Raw genomic sequence first — 14,674 nt, forward strand, 5'->3', positions numbered from 1 at the left:
TTCTTGTAGAGAATACAATAATTTGATTATTTACAAGGGAGCCATAAAACCAGTTATTAAACACTGAAAACTGTACTGTGTGGACCTAACAATCAAACTCAAAGTTGTTTAACAGAGGAATTTTAGCAAAAGGGAGAACAAAACAGCACATGGAATGAGGGACTTTTTTACACAGTATTAACTGAAGAGCTGCAATCTATCTCCAGCTGTGTCACAGAACTATGAAAACACTCTAAAAAGTAAAACTAGTGAAAGACTGGACTGTTAAATTCTTGCATACTGCCTTCTTTCAGAAAAGACATGCATTTTTTCCTCAGAATTCACCTGCCTTGGACAACCTCCTGTTGTTCAGCAGGCATACAGCACCACTGCCTGCACTATCACCCTCCTGCACAAGAGAGGCCAGTGAAGGCATCAGGGACACACAGTGGTCAGGGATGCTGGTCACAGACTCTTGTTCAGCTGCCAGAAATGCACCTCCCAACGGGGAGTTGGCAGCTAAGTCTCCCACCAGGATCCCCATTTTTGGAGTTAAGAGCTGGCCAGACACCCGACCCAAGAGGCAGTTTGACGAGGCCAGCCCAGCTGCAGCCACACCCTCACGTACACCCTGCACACCAACACTGCGCCTCAGGTGCCCAGGAATGCTCTGTGCTGAATGACAACACACTGATGGTGCTGTGTCCCTGCTGCATGACACCTGCAGCCAGTGTTTGCCAGCAGACCCACAGAAAACCACATTGCTCCTCAGCATAAGCACATGCTGGCTACAGGTTGGCACCTCTCTGGCTGTTTCCAACATCCCTGTGGAACACTTCTGGGAGCTAGCTAGATCTCAATTCTGGTACATCCCTGGTTTCTGCATGATTCTAATTTAGCCTCTACCTATCCTCAACCAAAAAGCACAACCTCTCAGATAATGACAGTATTTCTAGCACCAGATGCTGTGTGAGATGCTTCATTCTCTCAATTTAGAACAAGTAGATCTGAGACTGAAAAATGAATGGGTTTTTCTTTTCAAAATCACCTCATTACTGGATGCAAGTTGCATTACATCTAACAGACTCAATTCACTCATGCTAAATGGCTACTTCTGCATTGCACAGCCTCCAATGTCTCCAAGCATTATGCTGTTCTCTGGTATTCTTTTCCAGACAGAGAAGGAATCAGAATTACCCTGATTGATGTAAATTAAGAACCTCTGTCATTCAATATTTTTTGCTCTAGAAAGCTAAGTATTTGCAAAAGGATGTGTAAATGTTATGCCACAGGTTTGTAAAGCCCTTTTTTATTCCCACACAGGTTCAAGTATTTGAAAAAGAAATGTATGGGACAGTTTGTTGTAGCCAAATTACATTCCCCAAATTACAGTTTAATTCTGTGGGCCTTTTTACTGGTTTGATTTCCCCATGTCCCCAAGATCAGAACTGTAGGCTTAAATAAATCTGCTGCACTTTTTCAATGGGAATAATGATGTAAGAATATAAGTTTACGAAAACTCGTATCACAAATCCAAAACAGAGAATGGTTTTTCACCCTGGTGCAACCAGGGAACTGGAACAACCAATCTCAGCCAGGAGCTGCATCTGTTACCATGGTACCTCAGTGGGCCTATTGATTAATAGCCCACAAAATTAAGATAATTCAACTCATTGCATTGCATTGTCTTTAAGAGGCTGCTGTCAACTATGCACTGCCTGTCTTGTGAAATGGGCCTGTATATAAGTACTTAAATTGTGAATTAATCTTCTATAATCTGGAATGCCCTCTCCTGTGTGGCTCCTTCTCACACAACAGCCAATTCTTTTTCCTGCCCTTGGGACAGATGTTTTGCTGTGATGAAAATGAAGCACAGGCAAGACTCCTACAGTTTCCACGACTGAGCTAATTAGGAGGTTTCTCACTATACCAGGTATATGCTCTACAATTTATGGCCTGATGACATATTCTTTCCATAGGCTGGCTCTTAAATAATGGCATGGCTGTAATTGAGGCTCTGCTGGAGGGTTGTCACACCACAGGAGATGGGATCACATCATGTTCATTATTCATTAATGCCAACTCCATCATAGCTGTGCACTGGTTACAATGACAAGAATTCATAATGGTGAAAGACTTTCATGACTGCCCAAACTATGCATTCCAGCTCCTAAAGGAACCCTACAAAAAAAGATGGAGAGGGATTTTTTTATAAGGGGCATGTACTGAGAGAATAAGGGGGTAAGGCTTCGAACTAAAAAAGGGAAAATTTAGATTACGTATTAGGAAAAAATTCCTTCCTGTGAAGGTGGTGAGGCACTGAAATAGGTTGCCCAGAAAACCTGTGGATGTCACATCCCTGGAACTGCCCAAAGCCAGGCTGGATGGGGTTTGATCAACTTGGCCTAGCAGAAGGTATGCTTCTGCATGGAAGGGGCTTGGAACTAGGTGATATTCTTTTTAAGGTCCTTCCCAACCTAACCCATCCTTGTAATTCTGTGATTGTGTTGTCATATGTCTAGATTAAGCCTCATCCTTAGATCAAGTGACCAAGTTAGAAAGTTATGGCCTTGTCATAGTATAATCACTGTTGAATTCAGCAAGTCCAGTCATATGTTGTTCAATATTATCAGCAAAACCAAAGATCTTTGATTCAGATGTCCTTCCCTCTCTGTTGTTAATAGCACCTCAGGGCATACACTTGAGCCTGTGTGATTGCTTGCTCACTGCCAACTTAAAGGGCATCTTCTTCTCCAGTCCTTACTTTGGTTTCCTGCTGTCCAGCCCTTTCTCCTGCTCTCTGTCCCAAAGGGCTGCATCCCTCATCCCACCTCCTGTGCCTACCCAAGCACACAGTAAACCAGTGAAAATCACTCCATAGGCAGAAACTACTTATTCCCTCAAATGAGTTAATCAGAAGACTGCAGAGAGAGATGAGCACTAGATTCAGTGCAAATGAGAAGATGACACCATGTAGCCGTGACAGAAGGGAAGGAGGCAGAAATGCTGACAGGAACTAATAGATTGTTTCACCTGTTCTATGTAATTTACAGTCCCAGGGATTATCAAAGTAAATGCTAGGTTTTAGCTGTAATGAATAAATCATAAGGACTGGGGTTATTTTGTTGTTTGTGGTCAAGGTGAAAAAGCCTGCTGTTTCCCAGTATTGTGTCAGGGATAACTAGGAAAAATAGCAACATGAAAAGGCCAGTTGGTGTAACACAGGCAGGAGGAAAGTCCCATGAGACATTTAAGCAACCTCACATGCATAAAAAGGTCGAATTAATTAGATAAACAAAGGGGAAAGAATACAGAAACCACATGACAGGTATAAATTATTATGCCAAAGAGAAAAAAGAAATATAAAACTCCACTTTCAAAATCAAAGTAGCATTTTCGTTTGGAAAATTTGTCTTTTTTTCCTTGCCCCACATCCTGAAGGGCAAAATTGTGAAAAGCAGGATTTGCAACATCTTTTGTTACACCTTAGGTACTCACTGTTCATTTTTATCATAGGTAGACATCAGTAAAAAAGTAGGCACATTGCTCTCTTTCTCTTCCAATGGTACTGCTGCTCAACTTCTGTAGATAATTCATCATTTAGGCTATACACAATGGGAAGGGACTGCAGAAGTAGCCAAGGATGGGAAATGTGCAGCAGGGTGACTTAGCAGTCCTGGCTCTCCACCAGCCCAAGAAGGTTTATGCAACACTGTTGAGTAAGAAAAGAAAGGGAGCAGAGGTCCCAAACCTGCTTACTCCAGTTCCTAAAGGCACACACACACATCTTTAGGACAGGGACTACTTCTTTGCTGATCAGATGAACAGACTGCTCAAGTTGCTGGAAACTTTTCTTGTGCCATTTGCTGTGGAAGTTTGTTATGGAGATGGGGTAACTGAGCATCTGAGCACACTGACACTGACCTGGAGTTATGTGATGGCTGTGCTGGGCCCCACAACAGGAGGGCTCACTCTGCCAGCTTTGGTATTTCCCTTTAGGGCATGAAAGCCCACAGTTCAAAACTGTCCCTAGAAAAGCAGCATGGAAACATTTTGCCTTAACATTGTACTGTCCAAATAAAACCTTGTATTCTAGCTCTAACAGCTCCCTGATCTAGGTCTCTCTGTCGTTTTCACCCTCTAGAATTGTTGTCTTGACTTATGCCAATACATTTGCTTTACTCTTTCTGTAATTCATCTTGTCTTTTTTTCCCCTAACTTGATAAAACACATGAAGATACAGTTTCTGTGAAAAAATGTTATATGAAATAAAGACAAGTTTTCCTGTATTTTTATCTTCAAGCAATGAAAGATTGGTGGGAATTAAATCAATAGCCATTATGAAACATGAAACAAAATTACTGGGAAATGTTACCTTATTAATACATTCTTTCTTCTCTCATAATCTAATATCAGCTACAAAACCAGACTTAGCATAGCTAGGAAATTATTTCAAATTGTTTTAGAAAGTAAATCTTTACTAGAATGACCAATCTACAGAATAAAAAACCTATATCAAGCAGTTTCTGTGCACTTAAGAATTTGAAACTGGAGTCACCATTACATTGCAATCAGGGAATGAATATGATTTATGTGTAAATGAACACATATTAAATTCAAGATAATTCATTCACTGATGAGTAAAATGCTTGTCTTGATTCAGTTAAAAATGCCAACACTGATGATGCACTATCAAGTCTCCTGGGATTTTGGTAGAATCTGAGACTTCACTGTAGTCCAACAGATATTATTAAAACAAATTTTTTTAAAATGAGATGGAACTGTATTTGCTATGCATTTTCTAAGACAAGAAACAAAAGGAAACCAAAAAAAGGAAATTCTTTTTCCTGGTGCAGGGTTAGCTTTATTATCTGTAGTGCTCTTGTAAGCCTTCACAACATCCAAGAACCCCATATCATCCTGGTAACCATTACTGCAGTTCCTTATTTCCTTCTAGCAGCAGCACATCTCAGCTTTACTCAGCTCATTCAAACAGTGCTGCTGGATTTTGTTTCAAGTCTGAATTGATCCAACCCCCTACTGGCTGACCTTCTCTACTTCAAGGAGGTGCAGTGCATATGCTCTGCTCCACCTGTGTTTTTGCTCCTTTTAGAGAGATTTTTTTTTTTTTTTAAATAGCTACTCTGCTTTTCTTCCATCCCATTAAATTAGGTGCTGAGCTTTGTGATCAGCTCCCTTTCCTCTGTTTCAGACTCATACTGTTACATAGGGCAGCACTGGGGTTTCTCAGGGCAGCTCAGTCTAGTGTGCTTTTCCAGACAGTACCACTCTCTGGCCACCCTTACACAGAAAAGAGAAAAAGAAATAATCAGGATCTCACAGCTGGAGAAATGTTAATGATTTTGGAACCAGCTTAATCAAGTTTTAGTCCAGTAGGCACTTCAAAATGGTAAGAATTCCTCTTTGTAAACATCAACAAAAGCACTTAGATAAGAACAGTTAAAAATGATTACACATTTAAGGACATCAAATTCAGTCTAAAAGAAAAAGCTAAACAAAGCATTAAAGGAAAGGGAACAGAAGTGAATCAAATTTAGATTCACTGATCAACAGTGCTGACATTATAGGAATTCATCACATACTTCCTTTTTATGGATGCTCTTTTATTGCTTAAGCTGGAACAAGGTCATTTTATCACTTAAACAGCTGTTCTGAGTGGTATGAGAACAATAAACCAAAAATACATAGCATACCATGTGCCATAAAAGTTTATGCTTTCTGATAAAAAATGGGGGAAATTACATAGGTCAGAGCTGACTGAGCAGCAAGAACTGTTTTTACACCAAAGTCTCTGTTTTCACAAATCCTCTTTCCATATACAGTGATTGCATTGGTTTCTCAAGACAAAGACACACTCTCTTTATAGAAATGCATGAATTACAAATTTTCTTGTATTGAAATTCTATCTACAGAGTCTGGAAGATTGTATCTGTCTATCAGGGATATTCAGCTATTTATTTTGAGCTAATTTGTCAACAAGAGGTTCAGAAACTGCCTGTCCTTTTCACAGGCACACCCCACCTCACCTTCTTCACCATGCACACACCAGATTCCTTACTGAGGCTTTCTATCCTGTGCTCCTGCTTGCTAGGAAGAGTAATTGACATCTTTATTGTTCCACAAACACATTTAATGGGTCATAAGGTTTACTTTTGTTTTCAACTGCGTGACAGAAAAACTTTCGTTACATAAACAGCACAAGAATATAAACTGGCAGCTAAAAAGTGCCCTATTATGCACTTAATCCCATGTACTGTTTCTAAGCAAGATCTGAAAGGAACCACATCCCAGAAGATTGCCACTTAATAAGATAGAGAACTTAAACTGACTCTCTGGCTTGAGTCTGACTCAAAAGAATGGTGACCACCTTTAAAGACTTCAGTATTGGGAATAAGCTCTGGAAAATATGTCTGAGGAAGACATATTTTCATTCATACAGGTATGCATCTTCTTTCTGTTTCTATTGAATTTAAGCTTCCAGAAGCAAATGAAAATAATTCTGGTTGCCAAGGAAGCTCTCCAAATAGAAACCAAAGAATCTCTTTCAAAATTTCTCCCCTTTTGTAACCAATATTCCATTTCTGTCTTCCAATGAGGTGAGAAACCTGAGGTGGGTAAAACCTGAGACTGGTACAACCAGTGGACCAGCACAGGGCTGTGTGGGAGGGAAGGAACTACAGTGCTAGGCTGCAGGTGGAGGTGCTTGGTGGCATCTCTCCAGCTGTGTCAGAGAGACACAGCCCTGATGACGGAGCATAAAGATTGCTACGGATCTGACTGTGCTACCCATTACAGCTTTGCCAGCTGACACTACCTGGCACACACATCTATGAAGAGTGTAAGAAGCATTTTGCACAATAAAGACATAATGTAAGTAGCACAGTGGCATAGACTTCTTTGTCATTATTACGGGTATTTGCCAGGACATGTCAGCTGTAAATACATACATGTACATATGTGAGCATATATTGCAGGTTATTTATTACATGGGTAAAATTTCTATATTAAATATTTATGTGTCTAGCTGACACATCAGTGCTGGTAAAATCTGAAAGAATACACCTGTAGACATGTAATATGAAATACAAATCCATAAGGAACTAGATCAGGGAAGAGCTGAAACACCTCCCACATTTCCTTTAGTAATTTGCACAGCGAAAGTATCTATTTTTGACTTTGAGTCCTTGAACTTCAAAATTCTCAAACTCTCTTGGGAAATTTATGCTATCTATCTTCAGGCATTTAACTCACTGACAGCACTTGGATGATGGTTTCATGCCACAGTGAGTTGATATAACAGATCCTGGCAAAAGGGACAAGCCTTGTTCCCTCCTTCCACAGATTCCTCTCTACCCTTACCCATGCAGCCCCACCAGTTAAATTCTGCTATGACTGATGTTCATTTGGCTGTGAAACTTTTTACTCACTTAACTAGTGGAGAGTATTTTTCTCCAGGGCAGGGAAGAGGAGCAGAAAGAGTCAGCAAGACAGAGGAAGGAGCAAAGGAGGCAAGAGAAAAGAGCTCTTTGTGTCAGTGGGCATTTACATTTATTATAAATTGGAAATCCTCACATTAAATGCACTAGGCCAAAGCATTGCATAAAGAAATCCAAAGTATTGTACTTAGTCTTTATTCATGGAATATATAACACTAATGATAGCAAAATGTCTCTCATAATATTATATTATTAGAAACAACTTTTCCCCTTACTTACCTTTACTTGCCCACAGAACTTTCTTCTTTTAATTTCATTTGTCTTCTTCATTTTGGATGGTGCATTCATACCCACCGATACATCACCTATCCTCTCCTCTGCAGCTAAAATAACTTAGCCTTCAAAACATCTCCAGTTATTCATCTCACTTCTACTCCTATTTTTGTGTGATATTCTCCTGCATTACAGGCAATAACACAGATTTCCCAGACCTACTATGGATAGATCACATTCCAAATTCCTTCCAAAAAGGGTTAAAAGGGGTCTCAGTGCTGATTTCTGCAAAATAAAGCAGTGGATACCCAAGACTACACCATTCTTATGGGCCATCTATACATAGGCTTCTCTTCTTTCAACTAGAAACTAGACAGAATTGTAGTATGATATCTTCTGTAATCTCCTCAATATTGCAGAAGAGAAATATAAATGTAACTTAACACAGAAATTTTTTAATCACACTTTAGCTAACTAAAACTCCAGAATCTAGTGTGAAGGATGGTTACCCTTCAAGGTCTCTTCCAGAAGCTAAGAAGAGAACAAGATGCCTCTGAAGAGCACCTCATTAAAGTCTTGAAGAGCTAGCCATGAGAGCAGGAAGATATTCTCAAAGAATAAGCTGCTTGAACTTAACAGCTAATAAGATGCTGTTATATTTTGAAAAAATGCAGATTCATAAAGATGAGCCACTTGAGCTCATTCAAGTGTCAGTGTCAACCTATTCTGATTATCTTTACATAAATCTTGTCTCTTTCTGAAATATGCAGCTAGGTCACACCACAAAACCTAGCACACATTTATGCCTGAAAAGGTATTAGTAGGTCTTTTCCATTTCAATCATTTTAAAGGTGCTAAACAAGAGAAGGATGATTACTAATTTCTTCCATTCTTAACGTTTTTACCTCAGCAATAATTGTTTTTCTCTGAAATATGTGTGAAATATGAGGATACAGAAAATCAACAGGGAAAGAAAGAAGTGCTGTTAACTTTGTTGGAAACTTGAGTTTAGGAAAGAAATAATACCTTGGTAATTACAACGATTGCCTTTACATTTTCTGCATTTCCCCTGCAACAGTAAAGGCTTCTCCCATTTATTTGCACAGAAACATCAAAGATAGTCTCAGGGGATCTGCAGAATTTCAGTGGTCTTTCTTTATTAAAACAAGCTGCTTTAATTCACCTAATATGCGATATGAAATCAATCAGTAATTAGTATCTTGGATCAAAATCTGCACTAAAGCTAATTTATGCAGAATGATTGATTTGCAAACAGCAAATGAAACAGAACATGTTTGAACAGAGCTAATTAGGTGCATATATAGCAGTATTTTTTTGGGGGGGTGTGTATATTTATAACCATCACCTTTACATAAAATGACCAGTGGGCATTTTCTGATGGGCATAATTTACAAGATATATTGGTTTTGAAAAAAGTTAAGAAGGTTTGCCTCTTCTGAAAGCTGGCTCAAACATGTACCTGCTTCAAAAAATCCTCTATTCTGAAACAGACGTAAAGTCCGATGTTAAGAAAATAATCAGAGATGGTATTAAAATCCTACCTCACACAATGTCAGTGCAGGACAGGGATGCTTGCACTGTAAGGGAAGTCTATCAGCTGAAAACAGAGGAGAAAAATATTGCTTTGTTTCTCCAACTTCAGCTATAGTGTCTTTTCAATACTTCATTTGAAATCTAACTCTTGTTGACAGAGGCTGGGAAGCAAGCATATTAAGACACCTAAACTTAGCATCCCTTGAGAAGTCTGAATAAATAGCTTTGCCTTTTCTGTCTGTGTAGAGCTCCATGTTTGTACCTTCCTCATGTTTTCAAATTCTGCTTTGTTGGAAGCTTTGCCTCCATCTCTCTGAACAAGTCAAGGACCAGGCTGAGCGCTAGGTTTATACCTGAGTATATCCTAGACGTGTCAGTGAGAAAACTAAATGCTTGTTAGCATGACAAAAACATGAGGAAAACTCAGCAGTGGATGGCTTTGGGGGTCAGACCTGCTACACACAGCTGCTTCCCTCCTAAGTATCAAGGTTTGTGCTTACCCACCATCTCAGGAGGGGTCACTCCTGCTCCAATGAACTCTTCCCATCTTCCCTGTGTCTTTTTTTCTCCTGTACCTCCTCTCATGCCCTTCCTGCCTGCTCTCTGTCACAGCTGTGCTGCTCTCATTGCAGCTCCCATAGTGAGGGCAGCACCATAATATTGCAAACATTCAAAACCCTGGCAGCTATGATGCTGCCCTTGAATCTCCCCATCACTCCTGTAGGCACCACAGCTTCAGGGTGCTCATTTTCAGCCTTGCAAACAGTATGGCTGGGTGAGGCTGGCACTGGAGAGACAGACGTGTGAGTGGAAGCTGTGAGCCATTGCTCGGTTTATGCATTGGGTTAGCTAAAACTGCATGTGTGGTGTCACACTGACATTGCACATTTAGGGAGTGATTCATTTCTGGGTGCAAGCTTGTGCCACCTCCACATATTTGCTGAGGAGAAACCTCTTACAGCACTCCCTCAGCACTACTCACTGCTCTCAGCTCAACTCTGCTGCCAGGAGCCCCCACTCCTTTATGTAATTTCAGCACCTCACTTCCTAACTGGAAATACTTTGTACTGTAATGTGAGGAGATGGCAAGCAAGCAAAGAAGTGAGAACACTTCATGTCTTACAATCAAATCCATTTTATTTGGGCAGTATCATGTTTTTCACCCATCCAGCTAGACTAAGTGTGCCTTTGGAATGAAACAACATCCAGCTATACACTGTCCTTCAAATCCGCTTTGCAGAGTGCAAGAGAGGCAAAAAGGACAGCGACACATTATGCTTGAAATGCCTTCTGTTTGCCAGTTAGAAACATCCCAAATCACTGCAAATCTTTAGTCAAAGGGAAATTTTGTTCTGCTAGTGCCAAGCTTTGCATATCAGAGCCAAGCACAAATGCTAAGAGCTGAAGTGAAATCATGCTAGTCAGTGAGGCAGAGCCTGCTTCTTCAAGCAACAGTTCCTTTGAATTAAGGGTTATACCTTGGTCAGCACATTGAACTCTCACTGCGGGCTCTGGGATGCCAAGAAGGAGGTCAAAGAAGTGCAACATTATTAATGTCATGTTTTAAGAACAAACCATTGTCCACTCTGCCTAACTGCGCTTTTGTTCCTTCTCAAACTCCATGCTCATCAGTTACTGAGTGCTGGGGTTTTGCTGTACTGGCTCTGCTAATGATTATATATTTTATGTTGCATTTAGCATTTCATCAACCATGAAAGAACCTGGACTTAAAATGGACAGGTCACAGTGAAATAGAACTTCAAGACAAAAAGAGAAATAGATTTAAGTAGAATGGTCAATTTGAAATAGACTTTTTTCCCTTTGCAATTGAATTTGTGTTCATTTTCAATTTAAATAAGAAATAAAAAATGAAGTATTGAGTCATTACAGGGGCCAGATAACTGTCAGAGCTACACTGGGTTAAATTCAAATTATACTGCAGTAACTGCTCAAAGGTAGTCTGGTTAAAAGAGAAGCAACTGAGTAAGCAATTTCTTTTCCTTTCCACTCCCTTTTGTCCTGCTGCAATGCATATAGTTTTTAGGTACAGGAATATAACATTTATTCTACATTTCTGTGCTTACATTCAATCCTTACAATCTTACTGATAGTTGCAAATTTGTTAAAGCTGCTCTAAAGCCTTCCAATATACTCAGTTATGTCCCAGGGAATAACTACCACCTTCCACTGTAAACCCTTTCAATCTCACTTTTGCAACTTCTAAAACTATCAGCTCAGCCTTGGCAAAGACAGTGTTAGAAGACCCACCGTGGATGGTTTGCAAGGCAAGACACATAATTAAACTTTCTAGTTATTCTCGTAGTCTGTTCCCCAGAAACCCAATCTTCCAGCAGACAAATCATCTGTAAATGTTATAAGCAGAAAGCAGTTTTCCTTGTTCCATGCTGGGAAAAGCAAGCAGGCACTAATCCCAAGCATACTGGATACTTATGTCTTCACAGTCCTTGTGTAAATGACACAACATGTCAAGGAATACTTACTTTAACTGCTGCTTACCCACCTTATGGCTTTTTCTGACATTTTACTTTTACTAAGGACAGAAGCATAGAAAACCATGAGGTAGATTAGAAGAAAAGTGAAAAATCAAACAACCCTAAAATCTTACGCATGTTAGTAAGGTAGCATGAATGCTGTGCAAGATAAAGCTATTTTCATCTGCCCAGCACTGAGCCTGCAACTTGGAACCTGCTGTTCATCTTGGTCTCTGATGTAGAAATCAGGAACAATAGTTCTTAATTTAGCTGGTTTGTAAGTAGCAAAATTAATGACACCTGACCTACTGCAGATTTTTGTCTCACAGGTCATGTCCCATTTGGATTCTCTACTTTTAAACAGTGGTGAGCTGACATTGCAGCCTTTACCTCTATGAAGAAAGTAAGTTGTAATTCTCTCCTCTACCCACCTGTGAATTTTCATAAAACTTGATGGAATTTCACACCTTTCAAGTCTTTACCTTCCTCCCGAATTTGCCTGAAATTGGCCAGCATATTAAAAAAATGGAATAGAAAAGACAGGGACAAATATTACAGCATTATAAATCTTATTTCTTTGTGAAACCCAGCTAGAAACAAAAGTTAAAAGTGAGGGAATTATTGCAAATACACTACCGACACTTACAGGTAATGCAAAAAAAGAGTGATACTATGAAGGAGTGGTATTATGACCACTTGTAAGTAAAGTAGTTACTTATTAGTAAAATGCAGGCTAAATCCATTTGTTCCTTCTCTGAGCTTAACACAACTCTTGATTTATACCAGTGAAAGCTCTGCATTGTGAAATTAATCATATTTCATGATGCTTGGCTATAATCAGTCTACTGTGAGGTGTCCATTGGACATTCAACCAAGATTGTTACTTTTTGTAAAGAAAGGAAGGAAATTGTTAAGAATTTCTAAAAATCCCTTCCTCCTTCTTACACCTTCCTTTACCCAGATGCCCCAAAGACTTTCTATGACTTCCTCACATAAATAAAAGCAAACTATTTGGGAAGCTAAATCTACAAACAAATCATATAGTATCTCAGATCCTGTCTGACATAGCCAGGCAATCTTAAAAGCAAGAACTCTAGATTTTTTTCTTCTATATAACAAATACACTTTCAGGAAAGTGTTCCTGACAAACCTCTTGCACAGGATGAGATCATCTGCTAGGGTGGAGCTGATCATGTAGCCTGTTGCTGCTCAAACTGCTAATTTGCTCTCTTCCCATCCTTTTCCCAGTTACATGGTCCTGGTCAAGCTCTGGCACTTAAGTGATTCTGCCCTCGGTCAATTCAACTCACTAAACCAACAGGAAAGTAAATTCAGTAAAACAAAGCAAGCTGCTTTTCTTTTGACCTGCACAAAGGAAATTACTGGCCCATTCATGCGTCTCTAAAGCTTCTCAGAAGTGGTGAAACAAATGACTAACATTTTGAGGCAGATGAAGCAGTTTTAAGTCAACTGGAAATCCCTGATTTTCATATTTAATACAGTCTGATACAAAAAGAAAGAAAATAAAATTTTAATTTAATTTAATTAAAATTAATGTTACTTACTATTTGTCTTCTGTTTTCTACCAGGTAGATGCCAACAATCCCTAGGAAAGATCCAAAGCCAAGCTAAGGCAAAGAACAAAACCAACAGAAATGCATGAGGTCAGCTTCTCTGGAAAACATACCAACACATACAGTGATATCTGAGCTAATGTACCACACAGATGGGCTAAATGGGGTGGGTCAAGGGAAAAGGTGGAAGTTACTGTTGGACATAAATCATGTAATGTAACGGGAAACAGCAAGGACTGCAGCTCTTTCATAGTTCAGTGCAAAATTTGTCATGCAGTAAACAGAAGTCTGTATAGACACACATTGATAAACTGACTACTGTTACCACTGTCATAGTTTTATACCACTGTATAGTTTTACATAAGCAAAAACTAAGTAAAGTAGGAGAAAAAAACACATTTAGTCCACACATCATAATTTTTGAAAATTTCGAAGCTTTAGGCAATTGCAGACAGTTTTTCTCAAAAAACTGATGTGTTCCCCAAAGTTCAAACCCTTACAGTTGTACTTGTTTGGTTTTAATAGTTAGACACTATCACACAAGCCAGAAAAAAAATCCTTGCTAAAATGCTAAAGGGACCAGTACAGTCATCTGCATCACCAACAGCCACAGGAGAGAGAGGGGAGGAAGGGACACTGAAGTAAGCTGGCCTTAATGTTCCAGTGTTGCTTCAACATTGGGATGGTAGGAAACGCTCCTCCTTGTGATGGGCCCATGAAGGTTTGGAGCAGTAGAAACTCCTTGGATTCACAGTTCCAGCCCCTCTCTGCTCTAAACCAAGCTCAGAGCCTCTCCTCCAAGCACAAATTAAGTTTTTAAGGACTACATGTCCCAGCCAAGGGCTTAGGCAATGCCCGTAAATTCCTTGCTGTTACGCACAGCTGCTCGTGGCAGAAACAAATCCCCTGCAAGCACTTTACCCGCTCAGTATCACAGGAGGAATCCGTCACTCGCTTTCAAGAGAGCGACTGTAGGGAAAGGAGATTTGCTCTTGAGTGCTTTAGGAAAATTTATGTGAAAGGGAAGCACAAGGACTAAAAGCAGAGACTTTGAAAGAGTGGGCAAGCACACCCATGCTGACAGCTAAATAGCAGAGATACTTGGAACTGTGAGCAAGGACACTCTGTTCAGGGGACAGCAACTTTGCAAATTAAGATAACTACATCAAAATGACATCTGGTTCCAAGCCCCATTTTTCATTCCAACAGGAACAATCCATAAAACCTCATTTATGTCTGATGCAGGGAACACAAAATGAATAATATCCATTTGAATAAAAAGAATGACCAAATACAGGGCAATAACAATTTAATCAGAAGGATCAGAATCATAGAGATCATTACG

At 39.6% G+C, this 14,674-nt stretch overlaps 1 protein-coding gene across 2 annotated transcripts in view; it reads right to left on the reverse strand.

The window, feature by feature from the left end:
* Positions 1-14,674, reverse strand: part of TMEM255B (transmembrane protein 255B) — a 67,023-nt gene that overhangs the window by 41,640 nt on the left and 10,709 nt on the right. The window contains exon 3 of one of the 2 annotated variants that reach the window (XM_030279478.4): positions 13,321-13,383. The exons of the other annotated variant lie outside the window; for it this stretch is intronic. Within the exon in view, the coding sequence (XP_030135338.2) occupies positions 13,321-13,383 (63 nt within the window). The remainder of the gene's footprint in view (positions 1-13,320; positions 13,384-14,674) is intronic. 2 annotated transcript variants of the gene reach the window in all.

The sequence above is a fragment of the Taeniopygia guttata genome, chromosome 1 (genome assembly GCF_048771995.1).
Source record: "Taeniopygia guttata chromosome 1, bTaeGut7.mat, whole genome shotgun sequence".
Lineage (NCBI taxonomy): Eukaryota > Metazoa > Chordata > Aves > Passeriformes > Estrildidae > Taeniopygia > Taeniopygia guttata.